Source organism: Vespula vulgaris, chromosome 5 (assembly GCF_905475345.1).
Source record: "Vespula vulgaris chromosome 5, iyVesVulg1.1, whole genome shotgun sequence".
Lineage (NCBI taxonomy): Eukaryota > Metazoa > Arthropoda > Insecta > Hymenoptera > Vespidae > Vespula > Vespula vulgaris.
Window position 1 is genome coordinate 3,472,501 of NC_066590.1, and position 22,500 is coordinate 3,495,000.

General features: G+C 44.2%; 1 protein-coding gene and 1 long non-coding RNA gene across 20 annotated transcripts in view; one reads left to right on the plus strand and one right to left on the minus strand.

The window, feature by feature from the left end:
- The window catches only part of LOC127063906 (transcription factor HES-1), an 18,993-nt gene extending 14,609 nt beyond the window's left edge, over nucleotides 1–4,384 (minus strand). The window contains exon 1 of one of the 2 annotated variants that reach the window (XM_050994214.1): nucleotides 1,487–4,384. In XM_050994214.1, the coding sequence (XP_050850171.1) occupies nucleotides 1,487–1,660 (174 nt within the window). In that variant the 5' untranslated portion in view covers nucleotides 1,661–4,384. The remainder of the gene's footprint in view (nucleotides 1–1,486) is intronic. The other variant, XM_050994213.1, reaches the window with a different exon arrangement.
- Nucleotides 1–22,500, plus strand: part of LOC127063907 (uncharacterized) — a 131,356-nt gene that overhangs the window by 9,174 nt on the left and 99,682 nt on the right. The window lies entirely within an intron of this gene.

Here is a 22,500-nt window from a genome sequence, read left to right on the forward strand (position 1 = left end):
ATTCGACTTTTCGTTTCGTCGAAAGCAGGATTCGCGAAACTAACTATGGACATATATGTATATATACATATATGAACATTTATATATATATATTTTATATATGTATATACATATATATATATATATATATATATATATATATATATATTCACGGGGAACTTTTTTCTCGTACTTTCTTTTCAATCGAAAGTAAACTATCGAAAATGATTTCGAGAATGTTTGCGAATATCGGAGTTCGATATAATATTGTATAGATACTATACTCCGAAAGTGATAATTTGTCATTTAGACTAGGCACGTTTCAACGTTCAAACTATGTGCATGATAATTACTCATAAATACTATTCGATTATCGCAAATCGATTTTACAAGGCTCTCGCGCGTTATTGTTCGTACCTTGTTATTTATGAGAGCGATGAAACTTTGCAAAACTAGTTTTTTCTTTTATTTCTTATTTTTTTTCTTTTTTCCTTCTTTGTTTTTTGTCTTAATGGAACTTCAAAACAATCGATGACGAGTGGATAAAAGCGAGAGTTATGGTTAATTTTTCAAAGTCTCATGTCGTAGGCCTCTCTTTTTCTCTCACACACACACACACACATATGTCAGGACTCTTTGACCTACTTTTTTAATGAACGTACTATAAAATTTGTCGCGATAATGATTCAGAGAGAACGAATCGATATTGCTATTGCCATTTCTATGGAATATATGATAGATCGAGAATCTATTTTTTTATCTGCTTTTTTTCTATTTTCTTTTTTTATTAATAAACAAAGTACGAACTTTTCTTGTTTCTAACGTCCACTATTCGCTTGAGTTTACAAAGAAGATTCGTAATCGTAATAATCATCATCATCATCATCATCATCATCATCATCATCATCATCATCATCATCATCATCATCATCATCATTATGATCATGAAAGAAACTCGAGAGTTACATACTGTTGGCGCTCCCTTCGTCCTCGATACTGATGCGGTCACTTGACAAAGAGTGAAGAACGCGGGATATGTTAGAACGGAAGGAGAGAAGGAGGGTTGAAAGAGGCACGTGCTTAGCGCCGGATCGCATCACGCCCGAGTTTCGTGGATGGGGATTAGAGGTACACGTAAAAGGGTCGAACGATGGAGGGTGCCAACGATGTTTTCTACCGTGACAGAGCAAACGATCTCTCTTCTCTCTCTCTCTATATATATATATATACACACATATATATATATATATATATATATATATATATATTTTTCTCTTTTTCCTTTTGAAGGATAACAAGGACAAGAAGTACGTTCAGTTTAACGTTAGAAATTTGTTTAAAAATTGCATCGATCGAAAAAAGAGCGTTATCTTAGGAATCTTAAGCCTAAATAAATTATCTACGATAATCGACGTAACATAGAACGCGAATAATTCGTTTATTATCTAAATAATAATCCTAAAGAACAATAGACTAATAATATTAAATAATAATAAGAAAGGCTTACTCGACGTCCGTCCGAGTGTTTCGGGCTCGGGCTAAGGCTAGGACTGGGACTGGGTGCCGGACTAGGACCCTGATGTACGGCCTGTTGGTGTTGAGATTGTTGATGATGTTGCCTGTGGCTGTTACCGACTGATTTCTTCTCCTGGTGCCTCAGCGAGTGGAGACGTGCGGTCATCTTAGCAGGCCTCCACGGCCCTCAAAAACGACGTTCGCAGCACCCTACGTTCTTGTCTGGAGGTGGCCGAGGCACTCAGCATTTCGCGTATCACAGTGTCCAATGCGAACGAGATCGTACGTATGGACTTTTCCGTGATCTCGAAAAGAATAGTTCGTTCGTTCGAGGATCTTTCTTAAAAGAGTTTCATAATATTGCACAAACGATTGTGTCCTTTTTTTTCCTATCCTTTCTCACCAAGAAAATTGTTTCTTCGAAATTCAATGTCCGATTCTATTTTTAATTTTCGTTTCTTTTTTCCCCCCTCTCTTGTTCTCTTCACTCCCACTTAACGTCTCAGAGCAACACAAGAAACTTCGATTGTCACTACAACTCCGACGAGCAAAGTTTAGTCCTCAGCGAGAAATTTTCTCGTGATCGCGTTCGACACCCCGTGTGGGAGCACACAACACCGGCGCAAACACCAGCGGCCACGTGGTTGAAGCGCGCGTCGCCGACCACTTGTCACTCGCGAGATCGGGAGAGACGAGACGACGCGTGTCTCTCTCTCTCTCTTTCTCTTTTGATCGTCCCTTCTACCCCTCTTCTCTCCTTTTTGCAATCTCACGACAGAGAGAGAGAGAGAGAGAGACAGACAGAGAGAGATAGAGAAAGAGAGATAAACAGATATGCAAAGAACTATTCGTGCGACGAGAATCTCGCGATCCTCGTCCTGGAAAGTAAAGAATCCAGTCTGAAATCTTTCAATCCTTCCTCGAAATTTCTTCACGCACTTATGATGTTTTCCCTTTACTTTCCTTTTCGTTCGTTCTTTCTCTTTTTTACACCAAACCAAACAAATATAATCCAAATAGTCGGAGCAGTATATATACTCCTCTCGTTCTTCTTAATCCAAAAGTGACACTCGTTGACAATCAATCTCACTCTTTTCGAAAACGATTTGCCATTGTCAAAGGATCACCTCTCAGTTTATTTATATATACACATATATATATATACTCGCATATATACATATATATCGTTATTCTTATTTTTATTACTTTTACTATTACTATTATATTTTATAATGCGAAGAGAAAGATAGACAGACAGACAGACAGACAGAGAGAGAGAGAGAAAGACAGAGAGACAGAAAGAAAGACAGAAAGAAAGAAAGAAAGAAAGAGAGAAAAAGAGATAAAGATTTGACACGCGAGCACGCGATAAATTCGCGCCCGTCGATACCCGGATGAAAAACGTTTCGCGATAAAGTGGAGCGAAGAAGAAGCCAGAAGGATGAACGTATTGTATATGTATATATATATATATATACACACATATATATATATAGGGAGTAGGAAGAGGAAGAGAGAGCAAATGTGTCGCGCGTGCTCGCGCAAGGAGGAACGCTGACGGACTGTGAGGCGACGAGCGATCGCTGGCGGCTTTTCGCCGTGGTTGGCGCGTGTGGGTCGAGGAGGCGAGGGGCGCTCGCGCCGTGGTTGGTCGTGCGTGGGGCCGAGGGGTTGGGGGGCGACGTTCTGGCGGCAGTGGCGGCGGCGGTGGCGGCGGCGGCGGCGGCGGTACTACTGTCGAGAGAGAAGAGAGCTTGCTCGGGAAGGGGAATGAGGGGTGTGGGAGGAGAAGGGGTGGTAGTGGCGGTAGTGGCGGGCGGGCGGACAAGAGGAGGGGGAGGGGGGAGACAAGGCTCGCTTGCCCGCTCACGCGCGCCCTTGCCTGCGGCTACGCGCGCTCTTTTCTTTCTTCTCTCCCTCTCTCTCTCTCTCTTTCCCTCTCTCTCTCTCTCTCTCTCTCTCTCTCTCTCTCTCTCTCTCTTTCGTCCGTTCTCGGTCGTGTGCGCCGCGTTCTCTATCATACACATATACATGGACATCGCGTTCGTGTTTGCTCATACCATCTTTCTCACTCGTACTTGTAATTCGTGTGGACGTTTCTTTCTCTCTCGTTCTCGTTCTCGTTCGCTCGCTCGCTCTCTCGTACGCGTTCATTCTAAATCGTTCTCTCTCTCTCTCTCTCTCTCTTTTAAGCTGGTTCGTGCTCACTTCGCATCGCTCCTTTTTTTCTCTCACGAGCGTGCGTGTTGCCTTCGTACCTCTCACGGCCGTTTTATTGCTCAGCAGCCACCGTCTCTCGCGGTGGCGTCGAAGCAGGAACCGATTTGGATATCGGCGTTTCTCTCTCTCTCTCTCTCTCCCCCTCTTTTTCTCTCTCTTTCTCTCTCTCTCTCTCTCTCTCTCTCTCCCTTTCCCTCGCTGTTTTTTAGCCGTCTGCCCGGCGAAGAGTATCGCGGTTCTCTTCTCGCTCGAGAGCGCGCAAAATCGAACATTTTCGCTAGTGGAACATACTCGTTCCTCCGCGCGTAACGCGATATCTGCGTGGGAGCGGTAAATTTAACGCCCGCGTATCACGATATTCTCGCTCGAGACGATCGGAGAAAGAGAAACAGAATGAAAGAGAGAGATAGAGGGAGAGAGAGAGAGAGATAGAGACAGCTTCTAGTCAGCTCTTTCGTGACCGACGCTGAACTTTTCCCTCGGCTCCGGTCATTATCGATGACTACGAGGACATCGGCCGTCGTTTCGATTAGACTTTCCTCTCTCGTCGTTTGCCGATTTAATTATTTCACATCGGAATGGTAGACTTTAAACAATCGTCTTGGCTCGTAAAAAAATTAATTCGCCCCACCATAAAAATCATATTTATTTTTCTTTCTCGAATCTCCGAATCCTCGCTCGAGACTGATAAATTTTTTTTTTTTTTTTTTTTGCTACGTTTAGGAAACTCCGACAAATGTCTCATGTGTGGAGGGAGAGGGAAGGAGAAAGTGGAGTACATCGATATCATTTCATGAGTTTATATCAGAAATTTACATTATTATAATCATTAAGAACTTCGAGTCTTGTTGAAAGATTACAATCGCCCTTTTGATAAGAGATTGTCGAAAGAGCGTAGCGTATGCTCGAGAGAGATCGTATCGCGACTGTTTCGTACGCGTGTTATTTCGTTCGATTCACGAGGAACCGAATGAAAGAAAATTCTTTCGTTTTCTTTGTCTTAGCCTCTATAAAAAAAGAGAGAGAGAGAGAGAGAGTAAGAAAAAAAAATTAAAAGGAATAAAAATATAAGTAAAAAAGAATAAAAAAAGGAGACAGCCTGTCGATGCCACCGATGCTAAGAATTTTATTACACGCGTTCGAAGAGAGAACTAATAGCGATTTCCAAGTACGTGTATATGTGTGTGTATATATATGTACGTACGTACGTACGTATATATACCGACAGACAGTTCATGCATGCTACCAGCTAGCTAGCTTAAAATCGTTGCGCGTGTGGCGTAATTTACAAGAATACATATAAACGCGTACACACACACACACATACACGCGTATACACATAGAAACGATTTCAATCGCTTTTGCGTTGTTCCACCGAATTCCACGCGAGGAAAGTTCGCGTTTGATCAAAGAGAGCCGCCACCACGACGACGTAGCCTAAAGCCAAGTTGAATCGCACGCTCGACTCGTATCGTATCGTACGTACGGTAGTAATAACGTTGATGATGGTAGGTGGTGGTAGTAGTGGTGGTAGTGATAATAAACGTATTGGCGCCTTGCAAACGATAAGACTTTGCCTCGTTATCATCGACATACATACATATATATATACATACATACGTACGTACGTGCATAGAAAGTGGCCGCGTATTTCTACAGATGCATATATGTACATATATTTTAACCATATATATAGATATATTTTATATATATATGCACGCACACGCACATATGTGCTTGTATAGGAAGCGTGCGAGAAGGAAGTTTCTACGCGCGACGGACGGCGCGCGATAAGCATCGTTTAGGTTCCGACGACGGCCTTTAATCTCTTCCCGTCTCGTCTCGCGAGCGAAAAGACGACGACGACGACGACGACGACGACAACGACGACGACGACGACGACGACGACGACGACGAAGACGAGGAGGTGGAGATGGAGGAAAAGAAGAAGAAGAAGAAGAAGAAGTACGACGTCATGCGGACGTTCAGAGAGAAAGAACGAGCGAAAGAGAAAAACAGAGAGGGAGAAAGAGAAAGAGAAAGAGAAGCGTGCGTGTATGTATCCGATCTGTGTGTGTGCGAGCGTGTGAGACGCGCGATCAACGAGGGTAGAGAGCGGCCGACGACGGCTTTGGAGGAATAAGAGGAGGAGGAGGCGGAGGAGGAGAAAGAGGGGTCGTGGCCTGAGGCGGAGGAGGTGGGAGAGAGAACAGCTCGAGAGAGGCCGAGAGGCGATGAGCCCTCGGGGCGGTGGCCGTTTCGTGGGCGGCCGAGAGGAAAGGAGAGGAAGTCGGGAGGAACTCGGCGTGGCGCGGCTCGATGCTCGAGCTGGTTGAGAAGGAAGAGGAGGTGGAGGAGGAGGTGTGGAGGTGGAGGAGAGTCAGGCCGAACGAGCGTGCGACGCCGGCGGGCTTCGCGAGACGTGGTGGAGAAGCAAGAGAGGATGAAGAGGAAGATGAGAGAGAGAGAGAGAATGAGAGAATGGGAGAGAGAGAGAGAGAGAGAGAGAGAGAGAGACACAGAGGAGGGAAGGTCTCGTCGGCACGCGCGCCGCGAAGTGCGCTCTACCCACGCAAACGTGCCACGCGCATACACGCGCGAACGAACTCTCGTGCGTGAGACCGTGCGTGAGAACGCGTCGCTTCGTGCTCGTCCTCTTTCTTTCACTCTCTTTCTCTCTCTCTCTCTTTCTCTCTCTCTCTTTGGGTTCTTTCTACGGATGACTATATGCTCGCTTTTATGTGTGTGTGTGTGCGTGTGCGTGTATGAGAAAGTACTGGGTAGGTCGACGCCGACGGACGGTCAATCGTTTCGAAATTTTGCACGCGCCCGGCCTCCGCGAAGCGACTTTGAATCGTCCGAGCCCCTTCGAATCCACTTTTTCCCTTTTCGGATCCTTTCGGAGAAATCTTTAGCGACGGCTCGATATCCGATCGATAGATATCCGCTCTCCATCTGCAAATTCCATAATATCTCCGATAGGTCTGTCTTATATTTTATTTTTTAAAAGATCTCTATCTCCCTCTCCCGACACTCCCCCTTCACCCCTCTCTCTCTCTCTCTCTCTTTGTGATCGATATAAATAACCGATGTTATTTTTTGTACGCTTTATCGATCTTCGTTCCTGTATCGACAGGATATCGTAAAAGTTCTCTCAGATGTGGACTGCGATAACGCGTTATCTTTTTTTGTCTTCTTGGAAATATCGATCGAGATGATCGATAAAATTCATGGAACGAAAAGAAAAAAGAATGGGTGATCTTTGTGCTAATCGTTTCTTTCTCCTCTATCTCCGTCTGAACTTTTCTTTCTCTTTTCCCTTTCTTCAAATTCGTACCATGTGCGTAGGAGGACACATATCCACGGGATTCGTCGAAATTAGTCCGGGAGTTCCTTCACAGTGCGGCTCTTGGAGTAACGGGGAACGAGTAGCGTGTCGGTGCGCCGCGTCTTGATTTATGTCGAAAACTTTTTGGACACGGCGTAGGCGGCGTGGCGTAGCGCGAGTTGGCGCGGATCGCTCTGTTCTCAGTCCTTCTCTCTCTCTCTCTCTCCATCTCTCTCTCTCCTCTGTCTCTGTCCATGTCTCTCTGTCTCTCTTTCTCTTTCTTGCTCGGAGCGGCAACCACCGTCGCGTTTCCACGCCCGCACGGCTCGCACGCTGCCGTTGGATAGATATATACCGCCGCGTCGAGCCACGCTCGCTTCGCCGGAATGCGCCGTACCTAGTACCTGCCTCGACGTCACGTACCGGGTGTCGTTCGACGAGCTGCACCGCCAACGAATTCCATAGGAATTCCACTTATCTTACTTTTCTTTCTTTTTTTTTTTTTATCTTAGCGCTATTGGAGTAGAGTACCACCGCCGACTTTATTTTCACAAAATCCGCGTTTCACGATACTATCTGTCTTTCTTTTTCTCTCTTTATCTATCTAGCTTTTTCTCTCACTCTCAATCTCTCTCTCTCTCTCTCTCTCTCTCTCTCTTTCTTTCTCTGTCTGCCTCTTTGTGTGCTTCGAAGTAACGACATTTTTATTATCAGGACGATCGAACGAATTCGCTCAAGTTACTCGTAAATCTTGCGTCTTCGTCAAGTAAAACGATTTCGATTTTGCAGGATCTATCCACGCGCGTTCGATTCGAGGTTATTCGAATCCAGCGTAACACACGGCCCCGAGGATATCCAGGTCCAAACGAGCTCACTCTCACACGTACAGAGATACGTATAGATAACTGTCCTCGGCGGCACGTTACTCGTGAAACGCCTCGTTTATCCTATCTCTCTTTCTCTCTCTCTCTCTCTCTCCTTCATACATATACACATACATACATATATACACGTACGTACACAGGGGTTATATATAAACCATCCTATGGAAAGAGAGAGAGAGAGAGAGAGAGAGAGAGAGAGAGAGAGAGAGACAGAGGAGAAAGAGAAAGAGAAAGAGACGAGTATCGCTTGCGTGCCGCCGGCATACGCACGCACATACGAACGCGCTCGTGCGTACACTTTCGGCGAAGAACCCACTTGCAAACGTCAGGACCATTATTCTCACAGATGCAGAGCGGTCGGTCGTCGGTTGGTCGTTCGGTTGGTTGTTTGGTTGGTAGGTCGGTCGGTCGGTCGGTCGGTCGGTTGGTTGGTTGGTTGGTTGGTTGGTTGGTTGGTTGGTTGGTTGGTTGGTTGATGGTTGGTTGGTTGATGGTTGGTTGGTTGGTTGGAAAGGACGAGAACATCGACTACGACGAGGAGGAGGACGACGACGACGACGATGACGACGACAGCGGTGGCGACGACGACGATGAAGAAGAGAAAGAAGAAGAAGAAGATGACGGTGACAAGAGGAGAAGGAGAAAGAGATAAGGAAGAAGAGATCGAAAGAAAGAAAGAAAGAAAGAAAGAGAGAAAGAAGAAGGTTCGTTGGCGCTGAGGAAGGAGCAAAAGGGGTGCGAGGCTATTTTGTCTCGCGCCGAAGATGCGCTCGCGATGGTACTCACCGTTGGAGATGGAAGTAGTGGAAGAAGAGGATGAGAATGAGAAGGAAGAGAGATAGATAGATACGAAGGAAGAGAGAGAGAGAGAGAGAGAGAGAGAGAGACGGGGGATGAGGAAAGGCGAGAGGGTGAGGGAGGTAGAGAAAGAGAAGGAGTGAAACGATGGAAGCTGCTGTGCGCGCGCTCGTCGCGCCGAGACGAGAGAAGGAGGATGAGGATGAGTATGAGGATGAGGAGGTGGAGGAGGTGGAGGTGGTGGAGCTTTTTTGCCGACACGCGCGGTATCGCGCCACGCCATCGGAGCGAGGCATCGCGCCGTGGCATCATCGCGCCACGCCGTACCGTGCCGCGCCAAGCCAGGCCAAGCCTTCGACGGCGTGGCACTGAGCCGAGCTGCGCGGCACGGCGTGGCATGCCACGCCAACGACTCGGCGCACTCTCGGCTGGCTCGCGGAGTGCCTCGCGTCGCTGACTACTGAAAGAGTAGAGTAGTGTGGAGAGCGGTGGTGGCGGGGGAATGGGTGGTTTGCGGAGGGTGGGGAAGGGGGTAGAGGGGTTGGGAGAAGCGACCAGGCGAAGCTGACAAGGCCGCGCGCGCGATCGGTTCGAGCCTCGTCGAGAGAGCCTTGCCGCCACGAGCACGTGCGTGTGCGTCCGTATCGTCGTCGCCAAAGCGATATACCTTCGCTCTCTCTCTCTCTCTCTCTCTCTCTCTTTCTCTCACACACATATATCTACACATACACATATACACGTTTATCTCTACATGCGCGCGTCGAGTACTAGAGTGAGAGAGAAAGAGAGAAGCACGTACTCGCACGTCGGCGGCACCAAGAGACATTACCCGCCGCTACAAGAAGAGACGGGGCTCATTAACGCCGATGCTTCTCTCGTCCTCTCGACCTCCTCCTCCTCCTCCTTCTCCCCATCCTTCCCCTCTTCCTCTTCCTTCCTTCACCCTTTTCCGTCCAACTTTCCGCGGTACTTTGCTCTTTACCGTCGTTCTTACGTGATAGTCCTACATATGTAGGTACGTAGCGGGTAATCATCGGTGGCGCTTCTTCTTCGGATCAACGAGCGTGTCAGACTTTCCAACGTAGGCAGGTCTTACCGTCGTACGTGGTAATAGATTGATTTTTTCTCTCTTCTTTTTTTTTCTTTATTCTTTTCATTTATTTATTTATTTATTTATTTATTTATTTTTTTTTAACAAAACCTCACCAGGTCGTGTTAGAAAATTAGAAACGTTTTATATACGGGATTCTCGTTTTCGTCCTTTCACGTTTTCTCCTTTGGAGGAAGTACATGCCGAGTTTTCGATTTTATTCCGAAGCACAGCAGCGCTTTACGTCGAACGGAATTTTCGAATGTGGATCAAGGAGAGAGAAAGAGAGAGAGAGAGAGAGAGAGAGAGAGAGAGAGAGAGAGAGAAAAGAGCGATCCTTTGAAATCAGTTTTCGTCGGGTCGACTCGCGTGCCTTGAATCCTTCGTCTTCATCGGATACTGAACAATATCGATCGATCCACGACTAAAACTCCTAGCACGACGTACTTTTCGTGATAATGCGAAAGCGAGAGAAACGATGAGAGAAAAGAAGGAAAGTAGAGAAACGGGAGGATGAAAGGCTCGATGTGTTATAGACTTAGCGAACGAGCGAGAGAGATCGTAGAGTTTTCTCGGTAGCTACTGCCTCGTCATCGATCGTAACGGAAACGAGTGAGGATATATATATATATATATATGTATGTATATATATATATATATATATATATATATATATATATATATATATATATATCTCATACTAAGAGAGAAGTTCGAAATGTTCGACGTCGCGAGGCGTTATCCGGAATGCAAGAAAGCTTAATCCTCGTTAGCAAGAGGTACGTCGTAGACGTAGTCGTTTCTCTTCCGCCTAGAGCGATTTCTAGACATGAACGTCGTAGCTCTCACGTTGTATTGGTGACATCGTTCCTCTGAAATCACCGCTATTTCGAATTGTATGTGTGTATATATGTACATTTCTCTACGTATTTTAACCATCGAGATCGATTTGCGATTATTTTTTTTATCAAAGTCCATCGTTGCTCGACGATCTACATAGTCCAAAAAAAATTCAAAAAGAAAAGAAAAAGAGAGAAAGAAAGAAACAAACAAACTAATAAACAGACGAAAAAAATAATAATAAAAAGGGGAGGGAACGAAAAAGCAATCGGGAGTAAAAATCGGGAAGCGTAAGTAAAGACAAATTTGATACTACATTTTTCAGATTGATCATGCGTATTTCACGTCGTTCGTTTCTCTGGAAATTGTTAGAAAGATATTACGTTAGAGGTAGTAACGAGCCGTCTCTTGCATCGTTCCATGATTTCGCGTGAGAACGTATAACGAAGGAAGGAGAAAGAGAAAGATAGATAGAGATAGATAGAGATAGATAGAGAGAGTGAGAGAGAGAGAGAGAGAGAGAGAGAAGGAACGTATTCCCGTACTCGCGATATACCAACTACCTGTTAACCGTGCTCTACCACAGTCTCGAGTCAAACGCGTCCTCGAGCTACGGCTCCGTCTTGTTCCCCGATATCTTTTATCTTGCGCGTTATATACACCGTTCGCGCGCTCGAGCCATTCGATCGAAACGAGGCGAGATTCATGCTCGTATCTTCGTGCTCGTTCACCTTTAGCTTTTAATCATCTAGCTCATTTCTTACATCGGACTTGACGCGTGCTTTTCGAGCCGAGTTCGAGATCGTAGCGGTGCGTTAACGACATTCGCTCGCTCGCTCTCTCATTCGTTCGGTAGATATCCTACTCAAACTTTATCGAGTTTCCTCGTTACGAGAAAAAAAAGGAAGAAAGCAAGAAAGAAGGAAAAAAAATGTATATGGTCTTCTTCTTCCTCCTCGTCTACTTCCTCTTCTTCTTTCTTCTTCCTTCTTTCTCCGTTACTGCTTCTTTTACGTTTTCGAGCTTCGCGATAACTCGGCCGCTTTAACGATAACGTTATCTCTCTATAGGAAATTTGAAATTTAATACGCGGATTTATATCGTCTAGTTGCTAACTCGAGCGAGGAGGAAATAAAAAGGAGAAAATAGAAGAAAGACAAAAACGCGTATGGAAAAGAAAAGGAGAGAAAGAAAGAGAGAGAGAGAGAGAGAGAGAGAGAGAAATGCGTACACCCTCTTCCTTACATTCGCTCGACCGTATATATTCGATTATAATCCCACGCGTCCTCTAGGACGCGTATCAAGAACAGCGAACTGGCATGCAATAGCCTGCTGGCACGACTCCTGGCGAATTCCTTGGAAGAACACGAGACGAAGATAGAGAATGTAAGGTCGTAACGTCATCGTCCGGGGAGTAGCGAGCGAGATAAAAAGAGGTACATGAGAATGGGAAAGATGGGAAAAAAGAAAGGGAGAAAAAAATGAAAGAAGAAATAAGAAAGAAAAAATAAAAAAAGAACAAAACAGAAAGAAAGAAAGAAAGAACGAAAGAAGAAAGAAGGAAGGAAGGAAGGAAGGATGGATGGATGGATGGATAGATGGAAAAGTGTGCTGGCGTGGCCTCTCGAAAATAAGGATAATGACAGGAGGCGCGGGCGGGAGCGCCATTTAGAGCCGCGAGCCGACGATCGTTCGTCCGGTGGCATACATATAGTATATTATACACGCTCGTATATAGCCGTTGAAACGACACGTTCGCGTTTCGACACGAGCACAGAGCCAACCAGCCAGCCAACCAGTCAGCCAGCCAACCAACCAGCCAGCCAGCCAGCCAGCCAGTCATCCAGCTAGCCAGCCAGCCAACCAGCTAGCGAGCCAACCAGCTAGCGAGCCAGCCAGCTAGCCAGCTAGCTATCCAGTCGACCAGTCGACTCGGTCATTATGACTGCCAGGCTAACGCCAACGGGCTATGCATCATTAATGGTCCTCGTGCCACTACCGGCCACGGCTCCCACGATACACGCTCCTCCATATCTATATATACGTATACATACATTCATACATGTATATCTATATCTATACATATATATATGTGTGTACATATTATATATATATATATATATATATATATATATATATATATATATGTATATATATGTATGCCAACTGCCCGTCGGCTATTCTACTGCGCGAATTTTTACAGTCTAATACCGGGTGTCCGTGAAGCTTACTTCTCGGACCCTGGCCGAGTTTCAGAGTAAAGACAAATCGAACGTTGACTCGTCCTTCGCAATGTTATCGAACCTATCTCAAGACCCTAACTTTCCCTTAGTGCTTATCTCTCTCTCTCTCTCTCTCTATCTCTCTCTCTCTCTCTCTATCTCTCTCTCTATCTCTCTCCCCTTTTTTCTTTTTTTCTTTTCCTCTTCATAGCAACGTCGTCTATAATCAGAACGTTTGGTATCGATCTTCGCCCGCTAACTAAACTAAGTATCCCCGAGAGAATGTGTCCAATTTAAAAAAGAACAAGCTCATAGCTCGAGGGAAGTTAAAATACGACGTGTCTTTTTGATTTACAATGATGGGAGGTGGTGAAATGGGGGCGGAAGGAGGAGGAGGAGGAGGAGGTAGAGGGTGGGGATGGAGGGATGTGGTGGTGGTGGTTGAGGACGGAGATGGATAATCATAAACGTGCGTGCTTTCCTGTTCATACGCGAGAAAGAGATAGATAGAGCAAACTAATTTGCATACAAACATTAGCCAGGGTTTGTGCCCCCATTAATTATGCGATGCTACCAATGAGCCAGTAGCTAACGCTACTTCTTTATACGTATATCTACTAACTGGCTTACACTTACGTGCTACATCATTATTTCTCTCTCTCTCTCTCTCTCTCTCTCTCTGTCTCTCTATCTCTATCGCTCTCTTTATCTTTTTTTTTATCTCTTTTGACTTTATTCTACGTATATGTATATATATGCATAGCTTTCTTCTTATCTTTGATATATATATATATATATATATATATATATATATATAAAATATAAAAAAGAAATTTTATTTGCAAATTAGATTGATATTCGAAAAAGACAATACATTCTCTTTGTTCTGTATATTTGTATTATGTATTGCTTGAAATTTCTTTTTAATTTTATGTAATCGCGAGATTACGATTAAATATTCAAAGACTTTCTGTATATTTGTCCGTATGTCTGACTCTCTCTCTCACTCTCTCTCTCTCTCTCTCTCTCTCTTTCTTTCTCATCTAAAAGACTCTGTTAGTCCCTCTCTCTCTTTTTCTCTCTATTTCTTTTTTCTCTTTCTCTCTCTTTCTGTTTATTGAAGATAAGTGAATGTTTTGCACGATTACGCGTTAGATTCAAATAGCTCGTGCCAACGTGCGGCACGCACAGAGACAATCGAGACAGGAACTTATCTTATCAGAGCTACTACTAGGTGGCCAACGAGCAGCTCGATCTGTCTCTCGATCCTACCGTACGTGGCTTGCACGGATGCGATCGTTCGCCAACGATCGTGTCTTATCGACGACGTCCTGAACGGCGCGGCTGTTAAGCGTAGGTACGTAGAGATAGTTACACTAACACACATACGTATATAGGCACGTCGTCGAGGGTGAAACGCGACAAAGCCTATGACGTATGAGAATTCACGGCTCTCACTCCGATCGATACGCATGTTCTGAAACGAATCGTTTGATACCTGCGATCTCGTTCGATAATAATTGTTATATATCATATATGTATATGTACGAGCTAAAGTTCATGCGTGTCCGAGTTTTAAACTATATATGTTTTGATAATTTTCATATTGACAATTATTCTTTATCGACGATGTAATTTTTCTTTTCTTTTTCTTTTCTTTTCGTTTCTTGTCTTTTTTTTTTTTTCATATCTTCTTTTATTCTTCTTTTTCTTTCGACTTCCTGTTTCTTTTTCGAGAAAGTCGAGTGTGTAAAGTAACAATTGGAAAGATTAGTCCATTAATGTTTAATCCGAGTTTAATTATAAATGTAGAATAGATAATAAATGTAAAAGGGAGACGGAGGTAAATCTGGGTTAGTATTTTATATTTATAGTATTTTATATAGTATGTAGAGACGGAGGTCTTTAGGTTAAAGTATTATCGAGAACTACGTATATCGATAACTAGTAATGATCGATAAAAAAACAAAATTCTAACGATTCGAACAGATATGCCAATTCGTTAAAACGGAATAAGATAAAAATTACTGATGAGTTTTTACGGAAAGTAAGTCGATGGCATTTGGCTCGTCTTAATTTTCCAATAGCCATACCGGAACCTGATACGATCGAGCAGTGAAATGGCGGAAGTCGTAACGATTTAGAATGGATCGTCGTTCGGAAGGTATGAAAGATCTATAAGCAGGATATTCTTAGTCCTTAATGATCCGTAGAAACGGAGAGAGAAAATCGGCTGGCAATTTGACAAAATATATAGTACGATGGACGCGACCAATACGACGATGCCATAAAAAATCTACCGGTAAGATTTAAAGAGGAAATACGAAGAAAAGAATCGAACGAATTTCCTCGTCCTTTAAGAATTTCCTCGTGAATCCTGTGTTTGTTATACTAATATACGTACATAGGTATTGTAACGTGATAGATCAGAGCGTATCACCGTACTTTGTTTCGAAAAAAATAAAAGATCGACGTCATGCGTAAGCATCGATGTCGAATTTCGATGCAACAACATTAAGAAAGTGAGATAATAACAAGATCAACGCGAGATAAATTTTTGGGAAGAAAGTAGGAATTGTAAGGAAAAAAAGAAATAAAAAGAAAGAAGAAAAAGGAGGAAGAGTGGGTGAGATCGATGAAACGAGTGCACGAGTGAAGTCAGTATCAGAGCGTATCCTTGGCTTGGAAATATCTGACATACACATATATACAGAGTTAGTTCCGCGATAGAGTGGACGAATGTAGTTAACGATCGGTTATTATTACAGTCCGATTAGCGTATTTCGTTTGTCCCGATCTCCCATTCAGCACGCGCTCGCACCCACGCACTTGATCCCCGCAGTCACGCGCGAGCGCGTTCTCATACCACACGTATATGTACATACACACGTACTTACGTGCACCCTTCGTTACCACAAGCAACCGTCGCCGCCGTCGTTTGAAGCCTGCTGCTGCTGTTCGTGTTGATGACGATGACGAGGAAGAGGTGGAGGAGGAGAAAAAGGAGGGGGAGAGAGAAGAAGAGGGGGAGAAAAAGAAGGAGGAGGAGTAAGAGAAGGCGTGACGGTGCGCGCCTTGGCAAACGGCCGCTTATTGCGAGAAGGTCTTGCTCCTTTAATGGGTTTTGCGTGCCGGGTAAGCTTGGATGGATCACACTCCGGTGGGTCGAAGGTGAAGGAGAGCTCGCGGTGTACGTGCGCGATCGTCGATAACGAGGCACACGCACGACGCCTCCGTAAAACCGCCTCTCTTGCGTCAAAGAAGGAAAAAAAAGAAGAGTAAAAAAGTAAAGAAAAGAAGAAGAAAAAGAAAGAAAGAGTAGAAAAAAGAAGAACAAAAATGAAAAGGTCTGCGGATAGTCGTCGAACGTTTCGTAACGCGTTAGGATATCAACGAGTCACTCCGTTTGCAAATTTTTGCAAATTTATTTCACCTCTCTCGTGCGTGCTATTTCGCGTGCTCCGTCGTGCTTTAGAATCTTACATACGCCTCCTCCTTTGTCATTTTTTCTATTTCTTTTTCTTCCCCCTTTTTTTTCTACTTTCTTTTTTCTTTTTTTTTCTTTTTTTCGTTCTTTTCTCGTTGTATTCTAAACGTCCGCATTTCTTCTAAGATCGCGTGATCGTGGGAACTAAATACCAGGATAGTTAGAGACGGTGCGACATGCTTTTTCCCCCCGTCCGTTTTAAATTCCAGGACACATGCACACGAGTCGTCACCATTGTCTTCGTGGCTAGCCTCAGAGACAGTTACAGTTTCTTGTCGTTTCGCTTGAGTAATGCGTGAAACTACTTACATACCGGTGTTAATTGATCGCCGTCGTCTTTAGAATTTCACCGGGAATTGCGCGTTTTCCATTTTCTTGCAATCTTTCTTTTCTTTTTTTTTTTTCATATTCTTCCTCCTTTTTTATTCCGCCCATTATCACGTACCGTTCTATAGTCTACCGATTCAACGATATAAAGTTCTTCATACTATATTCCGAAAGAAGAAGACGCAATTTAGACGCTAATCTCGTTCTCGTAAAACGAACGTTTCTTCTTTCGCGATAGCCCGAAGCTTGAAAAACGTTGAAAACCCTTTCGGACATTCCAACTTCGATTCTCGCAATCAAGCCTCGAGCGTTAATCACGACGAAACGAAGTATCATCGATGTTATAAATCATCTAGAACGTTTGGTATCATCACGGCCGAAGCATCCCCCTTTTTGTTGCACTCCCTTTCTCTTGCTCTCTCTCTCTCTCTCTCTTTCTTTCTCTGTCTCTTTCTTTCTTTCTGTATCTCTGTCTCTATCTATCCTCTCTTTCCCCTTTAACATCACACGTTCTCTCGATCCCCCGGGAGAATAACGAAAGATATACGCCGTAACGTCGTATCGGCGATAAATAAAGATGAAGCCGCCGCGATAAAATGCAGGGCACGCCGTTCTCCGACCCCCCACCTTCTCCTCACCCCACCATGGCCTCCTCACACCCCACCACGACCCCTTTTTCACCCCTCGACACCTCTCCACCGAACACTCACCTGTGTTCTCTCCTGCGCAGCTCGCCATTTTGATTTTCTCTCTTTCTTTCTTTCTTTCTTTCTTTCTTTCTCTCTCTCTTTCTCTTTCTCTCTGTTCTTTCCGTTTCTTTCTATCTTTCTTCTTCGTTCATAGCGTCTAGCCAGCCATCTCTTTCCCTCGACATATCCCTCCACGTTTCCACCTTCCCCGAGCATTATCTTGGCTCTTCTCCCCTTGCTCTCCGTCGCTTCATCCAGGCACCATCAAACCGCCGTGAAACGAGGCGCACAGTCGTAAAAGCTACACTACCTTTCTCTTTCTATCTCTCTATCTCTCTCTCTTTCTCTATCTCCCTCTCTCCTTTTCTTTCTCTTTCTTCATTCTGGTTTCGTTTCCTTCTCTTTTTTACTCTTCTCGACCTTTCCATTCAACGACGTCGGCCTTTACTGACGTTAGACGATCTCTAGACGAAAATACAACTATATGTGGATACCTGTAAAATGTTTTATGGAAACAGTTGGAGACGGCTTGTTAAAAGTACCGTACGCGATACGTTGTACACGTTCGACGGCCAATCGAAAATTTTCAGCCGATAAATGACCATCTCTCTCTCTCTCTCTCTCTCTCTTTTTCTTTCTCTCTTTTCCACTCTATTTTTTTCTCTCTGTCTTTTTTATTGTAAAATATAGGACGAAAGCAAACATGCAGGAGGAAGGTGTAGATCATAAGCATTATATCGAGGTATCGATCGATTATATTTGCTTGCCAGCGCGGGGTCAGATAACGAGATCCCGATGGCATCCTCGTGGGGAGGGTCGAAACTAGCGTTCGTTTGGACCACCGCGAAAGAGAGACAGGGTAAGAATTGTTTGCAGCGGAAACAATTCCAATCGGCTGTAAATGTCGGTGTTTTTAAATCGGAAGAGTTCTCTCTCTCTCTTTCTCTCTCTCTCTCTCTCTCTCTCTCTCTCTCTCTCTCTCTCTCTCTACCCCTTTCATTTTTTTTCCATTTCCGAAGTAACACGTTTACGCGATTGAGAGAAAATCAGATAGGAATTATCAAATTGTAATCCATTAGTGAAAGGGAGATAAAATATAATTTATCGATTCCTATCGATTAATAATACGACTTTGATATCGGCTAGAAAATGTTACGGATTTTTACGCGTGTATATCTCTTTCTCTTTCCTCTCACGCGTCTCTGAATAATTCAGCGAGATATATTTTATCCCGAGGAAAGGAAGAAGAGGAAGAATACGAATAAGAAGAGGGAAGAGAAGGAAGAGAAGAAGACGAAGAAGAAGAAAGAGAACGAGAAGAAAGGAGAAGAAGAATAATAAGAATAACCGGAGAAGAAAAAAAATGAGTAAGAGGAGAAGAGAAAGAAGAAGAAGAAGATAGGTGGAGCTAGGTCGGACGCAAATTTATCATTTCTCCGAAGTGGCGGTAAATTTGAAATTAAAAGTAAGCTCGTGTCTCTCTCCGGTTGTCGGCACCCTTTTTCCTTCTCACCTCCTACTTTTTTGTTTTTTTCTTCTTTTACTTCTTCTTCCTCTTCTTCCTCTTCGACAGAAGGCGCGGACGAAATCGATTTTCTCGCCACCGCCTTCTCTCCGCACCGTGGCCGTTACTTTCGCCAGTGGTGGCGGTGGCGGCGGCGCGGCGTTCCGTTAACGAGTCCACCCACGCGATTATACCACCGGCGTGGTGGTCTCCAGGCACGTGAGAGACCTCCGGGGGCTTTCGAAGAAATTCAAAAGGAATCGTGATCTAGACCGACTTCGGCACGGGGACGGGCTCTCAGGAAAACGAAGAAAAAGCTTCGGACGATCGTCTATATCGTTTCGCGTGTCGACCCTTATCAACTTGACTCTCTTTCTCTCTTTATTTCTCTCTATCTTTCTCTTTCTTTTTCTTCAATCTCTTCCTCTCTCTTCTCTTTCAAGGAAAAAAACCTAGACGTTTTTCGTAGATTTTCTGGTCGGAACGAAAGAAAGAAAAAGTACGTAGAAAGGAAGAAGGAAGGAAGAAAGAAAGAAAGAAAGAAAGAAAGAAAGAAAGAAAGAAAAAAGTAAGAAGGAAAAAGAAGAAAGAGAGAGAAGATAGTTGCACCGGTATATTTTCGTGCAACGTCGAAGAGGAAAAAGGGAAAAAGAGGGAAATGGAAAGGAGAGAGAGAAAGAGGAAAGAGTGCTAGTAGACAAAGGGACGACAGGAGAGAAAAGGACGTAGAAATAGAAGTGTAGGTAGAGAGAAGGAGGAGGAGGAGGAGGAAGAGAAGCAGGAGGAGAAGGAGGAGGTGGAGGGTTTGGGATCCGTCCGAGCACGAAGCTTTGACTCGGCTAGCCAAGCTGTGGTTTGGTGTGTGTTGCCGACTCGGGGTGGCACGAGGTGGAGAGAGATGGACGGGGTGAATCGGGTTGGGAGGTTCGCTTGGGGTCGTGGGTGTCGAGCAACGTGCGATGCCGTGACATCCCTCCTCCTCTTCCTCCTACTCTTCCTCCTCCTCCTCCTCCTCCTCCTCTTCACCCACCCTCTTTGCTCGTAACGCGCACGAGCCTCGTTCTCGCTTCTTCTCTTCCTTTCACCTCCCCTCGCTCTCTTTGACTACCACCCTCCTCATCCTCTCCACTTTTCTCTCTCTTCCTCCCTGTCGCTCTCTCTCTCTCTCTCTCTCTCTCTCTCTCTCTCTCTCTCTCTCTCTCTCTCTCTCTCTCTATTCCTTCCTCCTCGTCCATATCCACGAGCCGTGCTGCTACGCCCGACCACCGAACTACGAGCTCGGGTTCGAGCTCGCCGTTAATCCGTTTATCGCGTTACCGCCACCACCACCGGCCTAGCAACCCCTCCCCCCAGCACCTCCCTCGATCCCCGACTACCCGACCCGACTCTACCCCGTAACCAAGCCGCGTTTCGTTCCCGTTACCCGCACTCACGCGGACTTTGCACGTATACGCGATACGAGTTCTACTGGGTGTTTCGCGACTACCCTTCTCGTTTCTCATTACTTTTTTTTTCTTTTTCTCTTTCTTTTTTATTTCGCTTTCTCTCTCTCTCTCTCTCTCTCTTTCTCTCTTTGTTTTCCTTTTTCCTTTTTCTTTTTTCGCCTCGTTCTCCTCCTCCCCTCCCGCCTTCTTCTCTTCCCACCGCCTTCATTGCCTCGCATTTTATCTTTTTCTTCTTTTCGTGTTTTTTGTTCTTTCTGTTTTCCCTAACAACCCCACTCCTCTCCTGCCTCACCCGGCCCTTCTTGAAGCCACTATTGTCGTCGAAACTTTATTTCTCGGAAGAAAATGTAGCCGTACAAATTTTCGTTCGGACTTTTAACTCGCAAACTGGACGTAGAATTAGAATGATTACCTTATCTTCATCGGTATTAAACGATCGGCGATGTCTCGGTGTTTGATCTCTCTCTCTCTCTCTCTCTCTCTCTCTCTCTCTCTTTTCTCTTTTCTTTTCGTGTATTTTTTGTTTCTTTTTTCTCTCCTACCTTCAATTCCCCTCGGTTGTCGTCGAAACTTTATTTCTCGGAGGGAAAACGTGGCCGTGCGAATTTTCGTTCGAACTTTAGCTCGCAAACTCAACGTAGAATTATAATCGTTATCTTATCTTGATCGAGTCTTAAACGATCGGGGAATTTCTGTTTGCGCTGTTTATTTCTTACTTTTTCTTGGTTAAAAGAGAACAGAAAAGAACAGAAAAGAAAAAGAAAGGGAAGGAAAGAAAAAGAAAGGAAAAAGCAAGAAAAATAGAAAGAAAGAAAGAAAAATGCGAAAGAACGCTAGGTCCGCCTTTTCATTGGATCTCTCACACTCCGTATATAGTAGTTGCCCATATACACAAGTAGTCACGGTTCGCGAGGAAGAGAATGTGCGGACGTATACATACATGTAGTATCCTGCGGTTGCGACCAAGATCCTGATATACCGGCATAACGACAAGGAGGCAGGTCTTCCACTTCTTTTTCCTCGTTGTTGTTTTTTCCCCCTTCTTTCTCTCTCTCTATCTTTCTTTCTCTTTCTCTTTCTCTTTCTCTTTCTCTCTTTCTCTTTTTTTCTTTATTCTACTATCCTTTGGCTTCTTCTCTTTTTTACTTTCGAGTCACGAGCTTTTGGTTTTCGTGGTTTCCTCTCTCGTCTCTCTTTTCTCTCTCCCTTTTTCTTTTTCTTTTTCTCTCTTTTTCTCTTGTTTTATTTTATACCTATCTCTCTTACGCTCTTTCTTCTCTTATTTTTATCGAAGAATTTCTCGGGGAAGAGAACAAGAACAAAAAAAATAGAGAAAGAGGAAAAGAGAGAGAGAGAGAGAGATTGTACTATTTACTATATCTATACTAGCGAATAGTATCTATGATACACAACGAAGAACCTCTGCTTTTGGTTAGTCGAACTTTCGACGAGAGCTTTAAGGCTTCCTTTTCCTTCCCTCGGCTTTAAAGGATGGCCAAGAAAGCCACGAGGAGTGTCTTTCTTCGTCGATCGATCGACCGGAAAGCGTTCGCAAAGTCGACGACGAGACCGAAGTAGGAATTACGCGCGCGGATATATTTTCCAATCCTTCGTGCGAATTTTCTTTTTCTTTTTTTTTCTTTTACGTTTGCTTTTTTTCTTTTTCTTTCTTCCTCTCTCTCTCTCTCTCTTTTTTTGTCGAACGTGTCCGAGAGAAAGAATGGCATTTATGATGATCGAGTATTTTTATTTACGATCGACGTGGTCGATCGTGTACATCATAATTATTATCGTCGTATATTTTTAATATTGTCAGTATGAGAGATAGATAGAAAGAAAAAAAGAAAGAGAGAGAGAGAGAGAGAGAGATTCGTAAGTTATTTTCTTAGATATTGTATCTCAAGAGCAGTTTCAAGTCCAGGGTCGTCGAGATTGTTTTTCTTCGAGTCTTTGAGTGTTTATATTTTTCAAGGTACGGATCAACGACATCACGACGAAGAATTTTACTCTAGTCGTTCTCGCACGATTATTAAAAATGTTCGATCTATCTATCGCTTTACACAAGTATATCTAACACACGATTTTTTTTTCGGAAGATCATCCAATCTTTTCGAATCGATCAAACCGAGCGAGACGACGAAGAATTAATTCGATTTTATTCATTATCACGTA